Raw genomic sequence first — 20,392 nt, forward strand, 5'->3', positions numbered from 1 at the left:
TGTACAGAGGAAAAAGGTAGCATGTGCACTATCTCACACTAGCTCAACCTGTAGTAACCAGAGGCACTTAGCATATTCCTGGCCAGGGTTATGAGCTTACCCACCGCATCAAGGTAGCCTCTCATTGGGTAAGTCCCTAACACTAACTATAGGGATTCATATATATATGTAACACCTTCACATAATTTTCTTTTACTCCTCACATTATTCACACATGCAGCAGCAGCAGCTGCTCCTACCACTTTAACCCTATATTTTTATCACTCCTGCGATGCCCTGGGGTTGTCTGTCTGGGTGGCTCTGGGGTGTCCTGTCCCCCGGACCTGAACCCCTATAGTTAGTGTTAGGAACTTACCCAATGAGAGGCTACCTTGATGCAGTGGTTAAGCTCATAGCCCTGGCCAGGAATATGCTAAGTGCCTCTGGTTACTACAGGTTGAGCTAGTGTGAGATAGTGCACCTGCTACCTTTTCCCTCTGTACACTCATTTGTACTGGGAAAGATCTTGAATCACGATTCCCCCACCTTTATCCGCTGAGCGAATAGTGATGTCTTGGAATGAGCCAAGATCTTTTAAAGCTTTAAATTCATCCTTAGTCAGATTAGAAGGACCAGTATGTTTCATTGGAGTGTTCTCATCTATCAAAGTTTCAATGCATCCTTTAAATGCTTTAATGCTTTTATTCGATACAACTGGGTCAAAGCTCGATTTTCTGAAAACAGGTGGAATGTCTGCTTGTGGTGTAGAATTTTTTAAAAATTCTCGTAGTCTGATTCGACTTCTAAACTTCTGAAGATCTACCTGATTAGTGAAAACATCCAGGGTATGGGTAGGGACAAAAGACAACCTTTTGTTGAGCACTGTAAGTTCCTCAGATGTTAGTTGCCGAGAAGAAAAGTTAAACACTATGTTTTCTTTGCGCCCCGTTTTTCTTGCTTTCCTTGCATTTGGCTGCTCCTCCTGGTGCATGGCCTTTCGCGGTGTCGTTTTTTGAACAAGTCGAGATGCCCGTAGGTGGTTTGTTGGCAACCTGGGAGGTGGACGGACCAACACATTCAGTGTCAGTGGAAGAACCAGCTCCACTCGAGTTGTCAGTCTCTAATGGATATGGAAACGTCTGCGTGGATTAACAGGCCTCTGTTGTCCTTGGCTTTTGTGATAAGCCCAACTATAGACACGGTGCTGTTCGTAATCTTTCTTGACAATTTCTAATTTATTTTTCTTGAATTTGATTACATTTGTGCGGTATTGACCCACTTGCTGTGTCAGCTTACTTAACCAATACTCAGGTGCTTCGTGATTAATTCTTTCCAAGTTAACATTTTCAAAGGCTGAAATTTTTGCTTTAGTATTATTCAATTCTCTTCTTGATTCCTCTATAACTAGAAGTATCAAGTCAAACGAGCACTTGTTAAGAATTGCTGCCCACTTTCGGCAGAAATCCTGATTGTCTCTCCCTATGGTAGGGATGTTCCCAATACGGAATCCTCGTGGAATAAGTTTTTCTCGGAAACAATCAGAGAGGGAGACTCCATGCAAAAAGAAGTCCACTTCTCTTTTTCTCAGTTTTAATAGTTGTCCAATCAGATGTTCAATCGATTCTGTCCCGTTGGTGTCAGAAATTTTCTCTGAGAAGAGAATGGATTAAGCCTCTGAATCAGTGAATGTAAGTTGTTCTCCTACTGGTAAAACGAAATCGCTGAACCTTGGAACCGGTTCCTGAGATGTCATCACACAGCCACTCCACCACTACAGTGAGATAACATCTCAGGAACCTCATGAAGGATATCTTGTATAATGCTGTGGAGGGGGCCCCGGCTATTGGGTTCCCATGGAATCACCACAGTGTATATGTGCAGGTGCCTGCAACTCCCTTCCAGTAGGTAGCAGCCTCCCGGGTGCCTCTCCTAACCTCTGGTAGGTAAATGTAGATAGAACAAACGGATGGCACTCCTTGGATAAATAAAACTCAGAACACGTTCTGGGGGTCAGCGATTTCATTTTAACAATAGGAGAACCACTATCTTAATAATATAAAAACATACACGTAATAAGTGTTTATTACTCACCTGTGCTGATATCTGTAGGGATTTCCTTCTCCTTACACTGATGATCACCCCTCACATACGTCTCTTCTTCTCCCTCTGTATCTTCCGCCTTCATATCAGTCACATACGTCTCTTCTTCTCCCTCTATATCTTCTGCCTTCATATCAGTCACATACGTCTCTTCTTCTTCCTCTATATCTTCTGCCTTCATATCAGTCACATACGTCTCTTCTTCTCCCTCTGTATCTTCTGCCTTCATATCAGTCACATACGTCTCTTCTTCTCCCTCTGTATCTTCTGCCTTCATATCAGTCACATACGTCTCTTCTTCTCCCTCTGTATCTTCTGCCTTCATATCAGCCACATACGTCTCTTCTTCTCCCTCTGTATCTTCTGCCTTCATATCAGTCACATACGTCTCTTGTTCTCCCCCTATATCTTCTGTTTTAATATCAGACAGACTTTCTTCCTAAAAAACAAACACACAAAAAAACACTCTGACATTTGCATACAGTCAGATTAAAGTTTGGTGAAACAGTATAATATCAGTGTATAAGACACAGCAACTCTACAGATCATATATTGACAGTTCACAACACCCATAGAGGGAGAAAATAACTTGTGGCGAGCCCGAATGGGGATTTCTAGCGCTCTCAACGCTGCTGGCATACTGGTGGCAAGGATGCAGCTGTCAGTATACTGAAGGCCAGCGTCCCGGCCGCATTTAAATCGTACGTATTCCACCCACTTACCTGATCCTTCCGTGGGATCCTGTGATTCTCCTCTGTACAATCCTGGGAATACAGAGGAGGGGGACATCTCTCTGGGGTATCTCTGTTACTGGGCCCATCTGTAGGAGACACACAGTGACTGAGTACAGTGTATATATGTGATTATCAGGTGATGTGTTTATATAGGGGGCCCCATACCTGCTCTCCCCTGTACAAAACATGACAGTCTCCTCTTACCCAGTGATGTGAGGGGCCGGTGATTCTCCATCATCACGTCCTTGTACAGACCCCTGTGTTCCTCTATATACTCCCCCTCCTGCATGGAGACATAGACAGTGACATCCTGATATCTTATAGGAACATGACACACACAAAGATACAGTCATCACCCAGACACGTCCCCTGGTGTTACTGTATAATGCCCCATTCCCAGCAGTCACCTCTCCAGTCATCACCCAGACACGTCCCCTGGTGTTACTGTATAATGCCCCATTCCCAGCAGTCACTTCTCCAGTTACCAACCAGACACGTCCCCTGGTGTTACTGTATAATGCCCCATTCCCAGCAGTCACCTCTCCAGTCATCACCCAGACACGTCCCCTGGTGTTACTGTATAATGTCCCATTCCCAGCAGTCACCTCTCCAGTCATCACCCAGACACGTCCCCTGGTGTTACTGTATAATGCCCCATTCCCAGCAGTCACCTCTCCAGTCATCACCCAGACACATCCCCTGGTGTTACTGTATAATGTCCCATTCCCAGCAGTCACTTCTCCAGTCAGCAGCTGAATGATCTTATTGGCAAGTTCCAGGATCTTCTGGTCATTGGGCCTCTCATGTATCAGTGAGTAAGGTTGAGGAACCGTGATGGGGCTCCGGTTCCTGTTCAGTCCTCCTGACACACGGGGACGGCTGCTGCATGTCTCAAAATCACTGGATGTCTTCTTAACTACTGTGTAATCCTGTGTATTGGGGAAGACACCAACTATGAATACATATACTCCAAGATCTCCTTACTTCCCCAGTCATGTGTCTGTATTATTACTATAGATATGTGATGTCCCTATGACACTCCCAGATCCCCTCATCTCCCCAGTCATGTCCCTGTAATATTACTATAGATATAAGTGATGTCACTGTGACACTCCCAATCCCCTCACCTTTTCAGTCATGTCCCTGTATTATTAGTATAGATATAAGTGATGTCACTGTGACACTCCCAATCACCTCACCTTCCCAGTCATGTCCCTGTATTATTAGTATAGATAGTATAGATATAAGTGTTGTCACTGTGACACTCCCAATCCCCTCACCTTTCCAGTCATGTCCCTGTAGTATTAGTATAGATATACGTGATGTCACTGTGACACTCCCAGATCCCTTCACCTTCCCAGTCATGTCCCTGTATTATTAGTAGAGATATAAGTGATGTCACTGTGACAGTCCCAGATCCCCTCAACTCCCCAGTCATGTCCCTATATTATTAGTATAGATATAAGTGATGTCACTGTGACACTCCCAGATCCCCTCACTTCCCCAGTCATGTCCCTGTATTATTACTATAGATATAAGTGAAGTCACTGTGACACTCCCAGATCCCCTCACCTCCCCAGTCATGTCCCTGTATTATTACTATAGATATAAGTGATGTCACTGTGACACTCCCAGATCCCATCACCTCTCCAGTCAGCAGGTAGATGATCTCCATGGTGATATGTATTATCCTCTCAGTCCTGTGACTCCTGTCCATGTCCATGCTTAGTGATGGATGAGAACATGTGACGTGTAATAAAGACTCTGGTTCCTCACTGCTGGAATGTCTAGAAATAAATATAATACATATAACACACATCACAGAAAACACATGTAACACAGACACATGACACTCTGTGACCAGTAAGACTCCCCCCCCCCCCCTCTCCCCCCCCAGCCACAGATTCCTGGTCAGCATCTGTCAGAGGTTCCTGTGACCCATAAGGCTCCTCAGAGTCACACAGCGCTGTACTGTATAATGTTACCCCAATGCTCCTCCCATGGCCGGGGTCTTATTCCTCCCAGACACGTACTTGGTGCCAGTTGCTACACAGGAATCAGTTACAGACACATGAATTAGGGATGTTAGGATTTTGTATTAACAATGTCTATAATATTTGTCCTATTAAAAACACGTTAAAGGTTAAAGAACACAGTACGCAATTGGCGCAAAAAGTACCGCAAGGGTACGCCCTTAACTATACCTTAAGGAATGTACTTATACTGTAAACATTTGTGCAGTGACAATGTGTAGATGTAATGCAGTGTAACCTTGTTAGCTTAAAAGCTGTATGAGCGACTATGACGCTCTGAGAACCTTTATGCATTTGTAATAATCAATCAAATTCCGGTCTAAGGTTCTAACGCCTTTAGTGAGAGAATGAACGTTCAAAAAGAATAATACAATACAAGCTATACACTACCAAAATAACATAGAATATCTAACCAAGTTACTAACATAAAATACAATAAAGACACAAGTACGTTTAAGGGGGAGGGGAGAGAGAGGGGGAGAGAGAATGGCTAACAATAACAATAAGACAATATGGTTGCAGAGAAGCTTACACATGTGAGGAATAATCGCTGCGCAGTTAGTCAATGCTGAGAATCTTTGTGGAGAAAATACTTGAGCTTACCCATACTGGCTGTCCCTATATACACAACCCTACAATACCGCATGGGACAGAAGCTAGACTCCATTTTGGGAAAACTCCCATGATTCCAAAGACTGCACCACATAGTTGAAAGGGGGAGGGGAAAACACCCAGCAGCAGCCATTTTACTCAAACCAACTAATCTTATTCCACATTCCAATCCAACTAATTATATTCCACATTCCAATCCAACTTCCTAGAACCATCTTATTGCATACAGTCCATGTTATATGAATCACCAGATCACAATGTAACCACACATCCCAGCATGCCATTGCTACAGAACCCATATTCACAAGTAACTGCATGGCGGTATTCATGATTGACAAGATATATTATAACAAACCAGCACAATCTATTTTAAATCACCATATGCAAACAAATACCACAAATGCTATGCTACAGGTTGTCTAATGTCCCAGCTACCATCACAGATTCCCAGATCTATCACACAAACAAGTTACAATATCCTATTTAAACCAGCACCATTGACCTTAAAGCAATCTGTCTATATTTCCTTATCTAGCCATGTGAATTCTATACTTAGCCTTCCGCTTGGAGGTCAGTCCTAGGGATGAAGCAGCCATGCTGCTGGGTGCCAGGTAGCTGTGTGAGTGAGTGAGCCCTGTGATTTCCAGTGGATAATATCATACCTGCATTCCAGCTGTGGGGGTGTGTCAACCACAGGAAGTGTGTCTTTCACAGTATGTGAGCTAGCTGTATCAGTGGCCTTGGTTATGCAAAACGATGGGTGATGACTAACACATTCCTGTCTTGTGGGAAGCTATTGTTTGGCGAATACAAAACAAAACCCTGTCTCTGGGTTTTGTTCGATATTCATGATGTCCACTTTCAGTTGAGACAATGACATCTCAGCAATCATTCTTCTGGAGACAAATCCAGCCCCATTTCGTAAACACAGGTGTTGGCCCTCCTCATTGAGTCTCAAAGCTCACTGTAATTAAAGGCTATTGTACTCCGTCTGCGGGAAAGATACTGATTTGGAATACAATTAATCTTCAATTACTATTCCTGTGCTTAACTATGCATATGAACATGTGAAGCCCTCCCAACATGCAAGCTATTGTTTGGGGAATCTCTAAGGTCAAAGAGCCATCTTTAATATACCATACTTTGCTGAACTCAGGGGAATATTAACTTCTAAAATACATTATTTTGATTTAAATATGCCGCGTGCACACACACATGAAGTGCATATATGGCAACGTGCAGCGTGATATTTTTCTGACTTTGACAGTATTACATTTATTCTAGAACCTGAGAGGATGTGTGACTGTACCCAGGTCACACAGATAGGGGGGGAGGTGAGGGGAGAGGGGATCTGGATGGTAGATCGACAGTCAATAAGTCCACCACGATTGGTCGACATGGGGAAAAAGGTTGACACAGAAAAAGGTCAACTTGACTTTTTTTTTTTTTAAATCAAAGTTTTATTAATAGAACAATCGAAAACAGTACATAGAAAACATGAGTACGGTTGAGATAGAGCGTGAGAAAACAGGAAGATATAATAAATTCTCAGCAAAAATGCTCTGCATTACAGATAAAAATCAAACTATAACAAAGTAGATAGTGGGTATATAAAAATCTAGTATATCAAGAGAGAAAGAGAAAAATTAGTAATAGACAGGAAACCAAACACAAAACCAAAGAGAGAAGGAAAGAAGACAGGGGAGATGAGAAGAACTACTCGCCAGGGCCAGCCAGTGGAGCATCTGGGAGAGTTTAGGAAGAAAAAAGGAGAGAAAATATAAGAGAGAAATAGGAGTGAAAGAGAAAACGAGGGGGAGGAATGAGCGGACAGAAGAGGGGAGAGTGGGGGAGGAAAGCAGGAGGAGAGGGAAATAGAAAGGAAAAGAGCGTAGAGAAAAGAGCGAGCCGGGTATGAAAAGGGGGAAGGCAAAAGAGGAAGTGATGAGGTATCGGTTGAGGACTGGTAGATCCACTTGAAATTCAGAGTACCAGGGTTTCCATACTTCATGAAATTTGTCCACAGTGTCATTTAGCATAGAGGAAAGATGTTCCATTCTAGCCACAAACCAAATACGGTTCACCAGTTCCCGACGCGTGGGAGGATAGGTTTGTTTCCATGATTTAGCAATTTGAAGCTTAGCAGCACGAGAAATATGGAGTACCAGTTTGTTTTCGGGTCTAGACAGCTGGCAGGCCGGGGTACACAAAAGAAGCAACATAGGTGGAAGTGGGGGACAAAAGGGAATGACCGGATTAATCAGATTCTGGACCAATGTCCAAAAGGGCACGAGCTTGGGACAACTCCACCAAATATGGAAAAATGATCCAACCTGACCACACCGGCGCCAACAAAGGTTGGGCGTATTGGAGTACATTTGATGTAAGCGGTCTGGAACAAGATACCATCGTGTATATACCTTGTAGGAGTTTTCCTTAACGGATACGCTGAATGGCTTCGTAAGACGCTACCATCTTTCCCAGGATTTGCGTGCAGTGATGCACCGACACCTGTTTTGGTTTCAGGAGGTCCCTGACCAGAATCACCAACTCCTGAGCCTTCTCCTCCGGGAGAAACACCTTCTTCTGTTCTGTGTCCAGAATCATAGCCAGGAAGGGCAGACGCGTCGTAGGAATCAGCTGCGACTTTGGAATATTCAGAATCCAGCCGTGCCGTAGCAACACTTCCTGGGAGTGTGCTACGCTGATCAACAACTGCTCCCTGGACCTTGCCTTTATAAGGAGATCGTCCAAGTACGGGATATCTGTAACTCCTTGCTTCCGAAGGAGTACCATCATTTCGGCCATTACCTTGGTAAATACTCTCGGTGCCGTGGACAGACCAAACGGCAACGTCTGGAATTGATAATGACAGTCCTGTACCACAAACCTGAGGTACTCCTGGTGAGGTGGATAAATGGGGACATGCAAGTACGCATCCTTGATGTCAAGAGATACCATAAAATCCCCCTCTTTCAGGCTTGCAATGACCACTCTGAGCGATTCCATTTTGAACTTTAACTTTTTCATGTAGATGTTCAAGGATTTTAAGTTTAGAATGGGTCTTACCGAACCGTCCGGTTTCGGTACCACAAACAGTGTAGAATAGTAACCCTTTCCCTGCTGATGGGGGTGTACCATTATTATCACTTGCTGGAGGTACAGCTTGTGAATTGCCGCCAGGACTACCTCCCTCTCCGTGGGAGAAGCTGGCAAGGCAGATTTTAGGTAACGGTGAGGGGGGTCACTTCCAACGCCAGCTTGTTTCCCCGCCATACAATCTGTATAGCCCAAGGATCCACCCGTGAGCGAACCCACTGATTGCTGAAGTGTCAGAGACGCGCCCCCACTGCTCCTGGCTCCGCCTGTGGAGCCCCAGCGTCATGCGGTGGACTTAGTGGAAGCCGGGGAGGACTTTTGTTCCTGGGAATTAGCTGCATGGTGCAGCTTCTTTAATATGGCCAAGGGTCAGCAATACGGTATCCCTGTCCAGGGTATCTAACTCCTCTGACAGAGAATCTGTCCATGCTGCTACAGCACTGCACATCCAGGCTGAAGCAATAGCCGGTCTCAGTAGAGTACCAGAGTGTGTACACACTGACTTCAAGATACCTTCCTGCTTCCTATTCGCAGGCTCCTTTAGAGCGGCCGTATCCTGAGACGGCAAGGCCACCCTCTTAGATAAGCGCGTCAGCGCCTTGTCAACCCTAGGGGAGGATTTCCAGCGTAACCTATCCGTTGGCGGGAAAGGGTACGCCATTAGTATTCTTTTGGAAATCACCACTTTCTTTTCGGGGGATAACCACGCTTCTTCACATAACTCATTTAATTCATGAGACGGGGGAAAAGTCACTGGCTGCTTTTTCTCCCCAAACATATTTACCCTCTTGTCGGGACAGGGTTAACCTCTGAAATGTGTAATACATTTTTCATTGCAATAATCATGTATCGGATGGCCTTGGTCATTTTAGGCTGTAATTGTGCCTCATCATCGTCGACACTGGAGTCAGACTCCGTGTCGGCATCCGTGTCAACCAACTGAGATAGTGGGCGTTTTTGAGACCCTGACGGCCTCTGAGGCGCCTGGGCAGGCCCGGGTTGAGGGCCCGGCTGTCCCCCGGCTGCAACATCCTCAAACCTTTTGTGTAATGAGTTTACATTGTCATTTAAGACCTTCCACATATCCATCCAATCCGGTGTCGGCACCACATTTATCTGCCCTTGCTCCGCCTCCACGTAACCCTCTTCAAACATGTCGACACAGCCGTACCGACACCCAGCACACACACAGGGAATGCTCTGACTGAGGACAGGACCCAAAAGGTCTTTGGGGAGACAGAGAAAGAGTATGCCAGCACACACCACAGCGCTATATAACTCAAGGATACACACTACACAAGTGATTTCCCAATAGCTGCTTAATATACAACTTTAGTGCCTAAATTTATGTGCACCCCCTCTCTTTTTACCCTTCTAGTGCCAGGAGACTGCAGGGGAGAGCCTGGGGAGCGTCCTTCCAGTGGAGCTGTGAAGAAAAATGGCGCTGGTGTGCTGAGGAAGAAGGTCCCGCTGTCTGTGACTGAAAAATGGCGGGGGATTTTACACATATACAGTACCTGACTGCATTACGTGTATATTTATGCCAAAGGTACTCTAATTGCTGCCCAGGGCGCCCTGCACCCTACAGTGACCGGAGTACGTGGTGTGCAGTGGGAGCAATGGCGCATAGCTGCGGTGCTGTTCGCTACCTTCAATGAAGACAGGAGTCTTCAGCCGCCGATTTCACCTACTTCCAGCTTCTGATCTTCTGGCTCTGCGAGGGGGGCGGCGGCGCGGCTCCAGGAACGGACGATTGAGGACAGCTGCCTGTGGTCGAACCCTCTGGAGCTAATGGTGTCCAGTAGCCTAAGAAGCGCAACCTAGCTGTGAACAGGTACGTTTGCTTCTCTCCCCTCGGTCCCACGTAGCAGTGAGTCTGTTGCCAGAAGTAGCTCACTGAAAATAAAAAACCTAACAAATACTTTCTTTAACTAGCAGGCTCAGGAGAGCCCACTAGGAGCACCCAGCTCTGGCCGGGCACAGATTCTAACTGACGTCTGGAGGAGGGGCATAGAGGGAGGAGCCAGTGCACACCAGATAGTACCTAATCTTTCTTTTAGAGTGCCCAGTCTCCTGCGGAGCCCATCTATTCCCCATGGTCCTTACGGAGTCCCCAGCATCCACTAGGACGTCAGAGAAAATCCCAGGAGACTCTATCAAAAGCCTTTTCTGCGTCCAAAGCGAATAGCATAGAGGAGAGCCTGTTAACGTTAGCGTGGTGAACCAGGGCACTAGTACGTCTAGTGTTATCTAGAGCTTGACGGGAAGGAACAAAACCGACTTGGTCGGGGTGTATTAGAGATGGGAGGAGTGGGTTGAGACGTAAGGCCAATATTTTTGCGAAAAGTTTAAGGTCCGTGTTTAAGAGGGATATGGGACGATAGTTAGAGACCAGTTGTTGATCTTTTCCTGGCTTGGGGATGACCGTGATTAAAGCTTTAGTGGTTTCGCTACGGAAACAATCGCCGGCAAGAACTTTATTGAAAAGTGACGTTAGGTGGGGAATAAGAGAGCTTCCAAATGTTTTATAATATGCAAAAGGTAAGCCATCGGGTCCCGGGGCTTTGGAAGGCTTTTGCAGCTGAGGAGCCGCAAGTACCTCCTCCTCTGAGATAGGATGGCATAGTGCCTCGGAAGTGGGGCAGTCTAGTTTTGGCAAAGAGCATGAAGCTAAATAGTCTGGGGTGGGTATGCGTGCATCAGAAGCAGCGGAGTCAATGTCTGGGGAATTGTATAGTCGTGTGTAGTATTCCTTGAAGATAGAATTGATGTCCAAAGGGTTATAGTGAGTAGTGCCCTTGGAGTCTTTGATCGATGCGATAGATGTGAGAGCTTTACGAGCCTTCAGTCTGTTTGCTAGGGGAGTGAGTCAGCTTTATTACTCTTTTCGTAGAAACACTGATTAAGCCAACGGAGGGATTTCTCGATTTTTTCTGTCAGGAGAGCATTAAGAGCTGCCTTGGCGGCAAATAGCTGTTTATAATTAGCATCCGTGGGATTTTTCTTATGAAGAGAGTCAAAGGTGTGGACTTGGTCGGTGAGAGATTTGAGAAGTAACTTATGTTCCCTATTACGGTGCGAGGCAAAGCCGATTATGTGACCACGGAGGACCGCCTTGTGGGCCTCCCAGACTAGAGGAGAACAGCCCATGGGAGGATTATTTAAGGAAAAGTAGTCAGTCAGAACATCTTCTAGTTTAGATTTAACGGATGGGATCTTAAGGAGAGTTTCATTTAGGCGCCAGGAAGGTCGGGAGTTAGGTACGTCTAAGAGGTCAAAAGCGACAGTTATTGAGGAGTGATCTGACCAGACACTAGGAACGATGGAAGAGGATAGGATATGTTTGGTGGCCATAGGACCACAGAACAGGTAGTCAATTCTGGAGTATGAGCAATGCGGAGTGGAAAAAAAAGTGTAGTCCTTGGAGGACGGGTTGAGAGCTCGCCATGTATCAAACAAAGAGGCTTCTTTTATCTGTTTAGAAAACGCAAGGGAGATTGGGCAGGGGCGGGCGCCTCTCTGGTGAGCGGATCTGTCAAGGAAAGGGTCAAGTACTGCGTTAAAGTCACCTCCCAAGAATACATAGCCCGCTCTATGTTTATGTAGATTGGTGAAAAAAGTTTTAAAGAATCGTTGTTGTCCCGAGTTGGGAGCGTATATGTTTGCAATGGTCACCTCCAGTTGACCCAGCCTGCCAACTAAAATAATATACCTCCCATCCGCGTCAGTGTGAACCGAGGATAGAACAAAGGGAAGTTTGTTGCTAATCCATAATAGCCACTCCGTTATGTTTGGAGCTGCTTGAAGAATATAATACCGTGGAGAATCGTTTAGAAGCTATGGTGGGGTGGTCTGGGTTCCTGAAGTGAGTTTCCTGGAGTAGAACTATGTCTGCTTGTAGAGTGCGGATTGTGCGAAACAGGTGTGACCGTTTCTGGGGGACATTAAGGCCCCGGACATTCATGGAAGCTATAGTGAAGGGCATGGTGGATGAGAAGTAAGAAAAGAGTGAGAGAGAGATATGGGTAGGGAAGACTGGATAGGAAAGACGACTCAGTGTCAAGAAGAGAAAAAAGAGGAAGAGTGAGGAAAGGAGAGAGAGAGAGAGAGAGAGAGAGAGAGAGAGAGAGAGAGAGAGAGAGAGAGAGAGAGAGAGAGAGAATAAAATGAAAAAAAATAAAAGGAGAGGGAGAGAGGTGAAGAGTACTCTACTTGGGTCAGGTTGAGTATAGCAGAAAAGTTAGGTGAGAGAAGATAACACCCGAAGCAGTGTAGTGGCAGGTACTCAACAAGTAGGATTTAAGAATCCAAGTGGGCGAAGGAAAAATAATCTCCTGATCGCCCCAGAGATAAGAGTAAAAAATAAAGAAATATATATAAAAAAAAAAAAAGATATTGTTAAAAGAGAAAAGGTTATGAGTGAGCGGAAAGTGGTGTGTTGAGAACGTAGTGGGAAGGAAAGTGAAAAGATTTACAAGTTAGAGATAGATATGCAAAGGTCGGGGGGGGGGGGGGCCGCAACCCCTGGGTGATAGAGGAAAGGTGAATGAGAGAAAAAAAAGGGAGGGAAACCCCACGGTAAAATGCGGAGCAACACTACAGTTGTGAGAAACAGCCCCAACAATTGAGGAGAACATTCCTAATACGGATTTTGGTGAGTACACCACCTATCATACATATAGATTCAAATAACAAAAGGTACATTTAGAAAAGTCAAACCATACCAGAGCACACCAAGTGAAGGGAAACAGTAAAAGCATAACGGTAAAGTCTAACCATAGATGTAGCAATCCTATAATCTAGGCATTAATAGAAATGTCAGGATGGCTCTGAAAGCAGGCCCGATACCTGATCCACCAGGGTGGAAAAGGCATGAGAGGGCGCACATGGTGTAGTAGTGGTGAGCTAATATGGAGCTCAGGTGGATTTGATAGATGTGGGATGCTGAACCTACGCAGGTCGAGAACGTGAAGACATCTGCAGGGTCTGGAGCGAATTCAGCAAGAGGGGAGGAGAGAGGATAAAGAGGAAAAAAAAAAACACAGGACACCCCTATAGAAAAATGCAAAATGGTACCATAAGTGTGAGAAGTAGCCCCACTGTATGAGGAAAACGTATGTGTCACGGGTTCTAGAGAATATTGCTGAGGCATGTGCAACAAATAACATCAGACGGTTCAAATAGCAAGGAGTGCATACCTAAAATCTGAACCATGGCAGGGTGTACCTAGGGAAGGAAAACATTAATAGCAGGAGGATATAGAGTAACAGCATATGTAACCGTCCTGAAGTTAAAACAGAAGGGGGGAAAAAAAAAGGGGGGGGTATGAGAAGCCACTCAGTCGTACAATAGCAAAAATCAGAAATGACGCTCAGGCAGTGTCGGCAAAGGTAAGGTATTGAAACGCCAAGGGTGTTAAGAGTCTTAAGACCGCTGCCCGGATTGGAGTGAGTTCAACGGGGAGGGGGACGGGGGAGGAGAAGGAGGGGCGTCCCGAAGAAGTCCTGCTTTGCACTGTAATAAGGTGTTAATTGGGGTGATCCAAATCAGGGGGGGTCCTGATTCTTTGATGTGTGATAATAGGTCTTTGCCCTCACGAGGATCCCGTACAATAACAGTCTTCCGTGAAGATCCACAATCAACTTGAAGGGAAACCCCCAACGATACCGGATATACCTATCCCGTAGAGCCTTAGTGAGATCACGAAGTTCCCTTCGTTTGGCGATGGTGAGGGGGGCCAGATCGTGGAAAAACTGAAGTGTGGTGATGATTTGAGGAGGATTTGGGATTTGCCTCGCATAGAGAAAAGGACCCTCTCCTTGTCTTTGAATTTAAGAAAGCGCAGGATCACATCACGGGGGGGGGGGGGGGGTCACCCTCTCTGGGCTTGGGACGTAGGGCCCGGTGAGATCTTTCTAGTGGAAGATGAGTGTCGCCGAGGTCCAGTAGCAAAAAGGCAAAGAGAGTGTGGAAATAGGACTCTGGATTGTCCGCAGTAACAGATTCCGGGATGTTTTGAATATGAAGGTTACATCTGCGTTCGCGATTTTCTAGGTCCTCATTTTTAGTACGAAGATCAGCGAGTTCAGAAATCACGTGATCTAGGTCCCTGCCCGTGTCGTTTAAAGCTTTTTGGAAGGCATCTTGTCCATTTTAGTAGCTCTAGAGGCGAGGGAGGAGATATCTGACCTAATGGAGGTCACTGCATTATCTAGCTTGGATTCCAGGGATTCCGTAAAGTCGGTAATGAGAGAGCGGAGGGCCAAAATATCGTCTTTCATGGAAAGTGCCGGGGCCGATTTAGCTGGAGTCTCCATTAAGCTTTGGACTGGGGAGGGTGGGCCCCTTTGTTGAGTGCCTTTGGTGGCCCTAGTGAAGTGTTGAGAGATATCAGCACCCCCTTGTTTAGGAATAATGTAAAGAGGATATTAGCGCTTGTTGGTCACAAATGAAAAGGTGTGTCACAATTAAATCACAATTTATTAAAGGAGTATAAATTATAAAAAGCAATGCACATAAGTGGTTAATACCACATAAAAACACGTAAAATGAAGTAGATAGTGTAACTCCCAATGTTATATCATCCTATTGGAAAATGTATCAAAAATGGACCTGTTCCTATGAAAGTCCCCTTGGTTGATAAGGTTCAATGTCCTATTCGTGGATTTTATAGTTACCACCAACGTATCTCGAGGTAATTAGGCGAATCTGCGTCCGCAAAAGTGCTGTTCCTCGGCGGGTGGTGAATGATGACTTTCCACGATGAAATAGGATTGTCCTTGTATATCCAGAAGGAATGTTCAACGGGGACTTGGTCCAGGTCCAGTAGTTCCAATATATGAGGGAGTAAACACTGACAAGCAGGTCTCACCGACGCGTTTCGTTGCAATACAAGCATACTTTGAAAGGATTTGGAATCCCGGGTAAGACTCATACCAGCCACACCAATCACACCGTATAACTCGTGATACTATACCCAGTTAACAGTATGAAATATTACTGAGCCTCACTAACAGATGGCTCATAACAGTAACCCTTTAGTTAGGCAATAACTATGTACAAGTATTGCAGACAATCCGCACTTGAGATGGGCGCCCAGCATCCACTACGGACTACGAGAAATAGATTTACTGGTGAGTAAAATCTTATTTTCTCTAACGTCCTAGTGGATGCTGGGAACTCCGTAAGGACCATGGGGATTATACCAAAGCTCCCAAACGGGCGGGAGAGTGCGGATGACTCTGCAGCACCGAATGAGAGAACTCAAGGTCCTTCTCAGCCAGGGTATAAAATTTGTAGTAATTTTGCAAACGTGTTTGCCCCTGACCAAGTAGCAGTTTGGCAAAGTTGTAAAGCCGAGACCCCTCGGGCAGCCGCCCAGGAGCCCACCTTCCTTGTGGAATGGGCTTTCACTGATTTAGGATGCGGCAGTCCAGCCGCAGAATGTGCAAGCTGAATCGTGCTACAGATCCAGCGAGCAATAGTCTGCTTAGAAGCAGGAGCACCCATCTTGTTGGGTGCGTACAGGATAAAAAGCGAGTCGGTTTTCCTGACTCCAGCCGTCCTGGAAACATACATTTTCAGGGCCCTGACCACATCCAGCAACTTGGAATCCTCCAAGTCCCGAGTAGCCGCAGGCACCACAATAGGTTGGTTCAAATGAAACGCTGAAACCACCTTAGGCAGAAATTGGGGACGAGTCCTCAATTCCGCTCTATCCATATGAAAAATCAGATAAGGGCTTTTACATGACAAAGCCGCCAACTCTGACACGCGCCTGGCCGAAGCCAGGGACAACAGCATGACCACTTTCCACGTGAGATATTTTAACTCCACGGTTTTAAGTGGCTCAAACCAATGCGACTTAAGGAAATCCAACACCACATTGAGATCCCAAGGTGCCACAGAAGGCACAAAGGGGGGCTGAATATGCAGCACTCCTTTAACAAAAGTCTGAACTTCTGGCAGGGAAGCCAGTTCTCCTTGGAAGAAAATCAACAGAGCCGAAATCTGGACCTTAATGGACCCCAATTTGAGGTCCATAGTCACCCCTGACTGTAAGAAGTGCAGGAATCGACCCAGTTGAAATTCCTCCGTTGGGGCCTTCCTGGCCTCACACCAAGCAACATATTTCCGCCATATGCGATGATAATGTTTTACGGTCACATACTTCCTGGCTTTGATCAGCGTAGGAATGACCTCCTCCGGAATGCCCTTTTCCTTCAGGATCCGGTGTTCAACCGCCATGCCGTCAAACGCAGCCGCGGTAAGTCTTGGAACAGACAGGGCCCCTGCTGCAGCAGGTCTTGTCTGAGCGGTAGAGGCCATGGGTCCTCTGAGATAATTTCTTGAAGTTCTGGGTACCAAGCTCTTCTTGGCCAATCCGGAACAATGAGTATAGTTCTTACTCTTCTCCTTCTTATTATCCTCAGCACCCTTGGTATGAGAGGAAGAGGAGGGAACTCATAAACCGACCGGTACACCCAAGGTGTCACTAGAGCGTCCACCGCTATCGCCTGAGGGTCCCTTGACCTGGCGCAATAGTTTTCTTACTTTTTGTTGAGGCGGGACGCCATCATGTCCACCTGTGGTCTTTCCCAACGGTTTGTAATCAGCCGGAAGACTTCTGGATGAAGTCCCCACTCTCCCGGGTGGAGGTCGTGCCTGCTGAGGAAGTCTGCTTCCCAGTTGTCCACTCCCGGAATTAACACTGCTGACAGTGCTAACACATGATTTTCCGCCCATTGGAGAATCCTTGTGGCTTCGGCCATCGCCATCCTGCTTCTCGTGCCGCCTTGTCGGTTTACATGGGCGACCGCCGTGATGTTGTCTGATTGAATCAGTACCGGCTGACTTTGAAGCAGGAGACTTGCCTGACTTAGAACATTGTAAATGGCTCTTAGCTCCAGAATATTTATGTATAGAGACATCTCTTGGCTTGACCATAGTCCCCGGAAATTTCTTCCCTGTGTGACTGCCCCCCAGCCTCGAAGGCAGGCGTCCGTGGTTACCAGGACCAAGTCCTGTATGCCGAATCTGCGTCCCTCCAGCAGATGAGCACTCTGCAGCCACCACAGTAGAGACACCCTTGTCCTTGCAGACAGGGTTATCATCCGATTCATCTGAAGATGCGATCAGGACCACTTGTCCAGCAGATCCCACTGAAAGATCTGTGCATAGAACCTTCCGAATGGAATTGCTTCGTAAGAAGCTACCATCTTTCCCAGGACTCGCGTGCAGTGGTGCACCGACACCTGTTTTGGTTTTAGGAGGTCTCTGACTAGAGATGACAACTCCTTGGCCTTCTCCTCTGGGAGAAACACCCTTTTCTGTTCCGTGTCCAGAACCATCCCCAGGAACAATAGACGCGTTGCAGGAACCAGCTGCGACTTTGGAATATTCAGGATCCAGTCGTGCTGTTGTAGCACATCCCGAGCTAGTGCTACTCCGATCAACAACTGTTCCTTGGACCTCGCCTTTATCAGGAGATCGTCCAAGCACGGGATAATTATAACTCCCTTCTTTCGCAGGAGTATCATCATTTCGGCCATTACCTTGGTAAATACCCTCGGTGCCGTGGACAGACCAAACGGCAACGTCTGGAATTGGTGATGACAATCCTGTACCACAAATCTGAGGTACTCCTGGTAAGGAGGGTAAATGGGGACATGCAGGTAAGCATCCTTGATGTCCAGTGACACCATGTAATCCCCTTCCTCCAGGCTTGAAATAACCGCCCTGAGCGATTCCATCTTGAACTTGAATTTTTTTATATACGTGTTCAACGATTTCAAATTTAAAATGGGTCTCAACGAACCGTCCGGTTTCGGTACCACAAACATTGTGGAATAGTAACCCCTTCCTTGTTGAAGGAGCGGTACCTTGACTATCACCTGCTGGGAATACAGCTTGTGAATTGCCACCACTTGTAGAATCCAGGGATCCACCCGTGAGCAAGCCCACTGATTGCTGAAGTACTTGAGACGGGACCCACCCGCATCTGGCTCCGCCAGTGGAGCCCCAGCGTCATGCTGTGGACTTAGAGGAAGCGGGGGAGGACTTTTGTTCCTGGGAACTGGCTGTATTCTGCAGCTTTTTCCCTCTACCTCTACCTCTGGGCAGAAAGGAAGCGCCTCTAACCCGCTTGCCCTTCTGGGGCCGAAAGGACTGTACCTGATAATACGGTGCTTTCTTTGGCTGTGAGGGAACATGAGGTAAAAAAGCTGATTTCCTAGCTGTCGCTGTGGAAACAAGGTCCGAGAGACCATCCCCAAATAACTCCTCACCCTTGTAAGGCAAAACTTCCATGTGCCTTTTAGAATCTGCATCCCCTGTCCCCTGCCGGGTCCATAAACCCCTCCTGGCAGAAATCGACAGTGCATTTATTTTAGATGCCAGCCGTCAAATATCCCTCTGTGCATCTCTCATGTATAAGACTGCGTCTTTTATATGCTCTATGGTTAGCAATATAGTGTCCCTGTCTAAGGTATCAATATTTTCTGACAGTTTATCTGACCACACAGCGGCAGCACTGCACATCCACGCTGAAGCAATAGCTGGTCGCAGTATAATGCCTGAGTGTGTGTAAACAGACTTCAGGATAGCCTCCTGCTTTCTATCAGCAGGTTCCTTGAGGGCGGCCGTGTCCGGAGATGGCAGTGCTACCTTCTTTGATAGACGTGTGAGAGCTTTATCTACCTTAGGGGGCGTCTCCCAGCGCAACCTGTCCTCTGGCGGGAAAGGGTACGCCATTAGTAACTTTTTAGAAATTACCAGTTTCTTATCAGGGGAAGCCCACGCTTCTTCACACACTTCATTTAATTCATCAGATGGGGGAAAAACCACTGGTAGTTTTTTCTCCCCAAACATTATACCCTTTTTTGTGGTACCTGGGGTAACATCAGAAATGTGTAACACATTTTTCATTGCCGCAATCATATAACGGGTGGCTCTATTGGAATGTACAGTCGTCTCATCGTCGTCGACACTGGAGTCGGTATCCGTGTCGAAGCCTGTGTCCGCAATCTGAGGTAACGGACGTTTTAAGGCCCCTGATGGCTTTTGAGACGCCTGGGCAGGCACGAGCTGAGAAGCCGGCTGTCCCACATCTGCTATGTCGTCAAACCTATTATGTAGGGAGTCGACACTATCACGTAATTCCTTCCAGACTGCCATCCATTCAGGTGTCGGCCCCGCAGGGGGTGACATCACATTTATCGGTATCTGCTCCGCCTCCACATAAGCTTCCTCATCAAACATGTCGACACAGTCGTACCGACACACCGCACACACACAGGGACTGCTCTGACTGAGGACAGAACCCCACAACAGCCCTTTGGGGAGACAGAGAGAGAGTATGCCAGCACACACCAGAGCGCTATATAATACAGGGATTACACTATAACTGAGTGATTTTTCCCCTTATAGCTGCTTATATATATGTAATATGCGCCTAAATTTAGTGCCACCTCTCTCTTTTTTACCCTATGTTCTGGAAAACTGCAGGGGAGAGCCTGGGGAGCGTCCTTCCAGCGGAGCTGTGAGAGAAAATGGCGCCGGTGTGCTGAGGGAGATAGCTCCGCCCCTTTTTCGGCTGACTTTTCCCGCACTTTTTAAATGTATATGGCAGGGGTATTTTACACATATATAGCCTCTGGGACTATATATTGTGTATTATTTGCCATCAAGGTACTTATATTGCAGCCCAGGGCGCCCCCCCCCCCCCCCCCCCAGCGCCCTGCACCCATCAGTGACCGAAGTGTGAGGTGTGCATGGGGAGCAATGGCGCACAGCTGCAGTGCTGTGCGTTACCTTGTTGAGGACCGAAGTCTTCTG

The 20,392-nt window shown here is 46.6% G+C and overlaps 1 protein-coding gene across 1 annotated transcript in view; it reads right to left on the reverse strand.

The window, feature by feature from the left end:
• Positions 1-658: 658 nt before the first annotated feature.
• Positions 659-20,392, reverse strand: part of LOC134993219 (uncharacterized) — a 45,135-nt gene continuing 25,401 nt past the window's right edge. Inside the window, exons 2-7 of the mRNA XM_063950853.1 lie at positions 4,459-4,600; positions 3,551-3,742; positions 3,018-3,096; positions 2,802-2,899; positions 2,071-2,518; positions 659-1,629 (exon numbers count right to left, since the gene is read on the reverse strand). Of these exons, the coding sequence (XP_063806923.1) occupies positions 1,100-1,629; positions 2,071-2,518; positions 2,802-2,899; positions 3,018-3,096; positions 3,551-3,742; positions 4,459-4,536 (1,425 nt within the window). The 5' untranslated portion in view covers positions 4,537-4,600 and the 3' untranslated portion in view covers positions 659-1,099. The remainder of the gene's footprint in view (positions 1,630-2,070; positions 2,519-2,801; positions 2,900-3,017; positions 3,097-3,550; positions 3,743-4,458; positions 4,601-20,392) is intronic.

Source organism: Pseudophryne corroboree, unplaced genomic scaffold (assembly GCF_028390025.1).
Source record: "Pseudophryne corroboree isolate aPseCor3 unplaced genomic scaffold, aPseCor3.hap2 scaffold_1262, whole genome shotgun sequence".
NCBI classification, from domain to species: Eukaryota; Metazoa; Chordata; class Amphibia; order Anura; family Myobatrachidae; genus Pseudophryne; species Pseudophryne corroboree.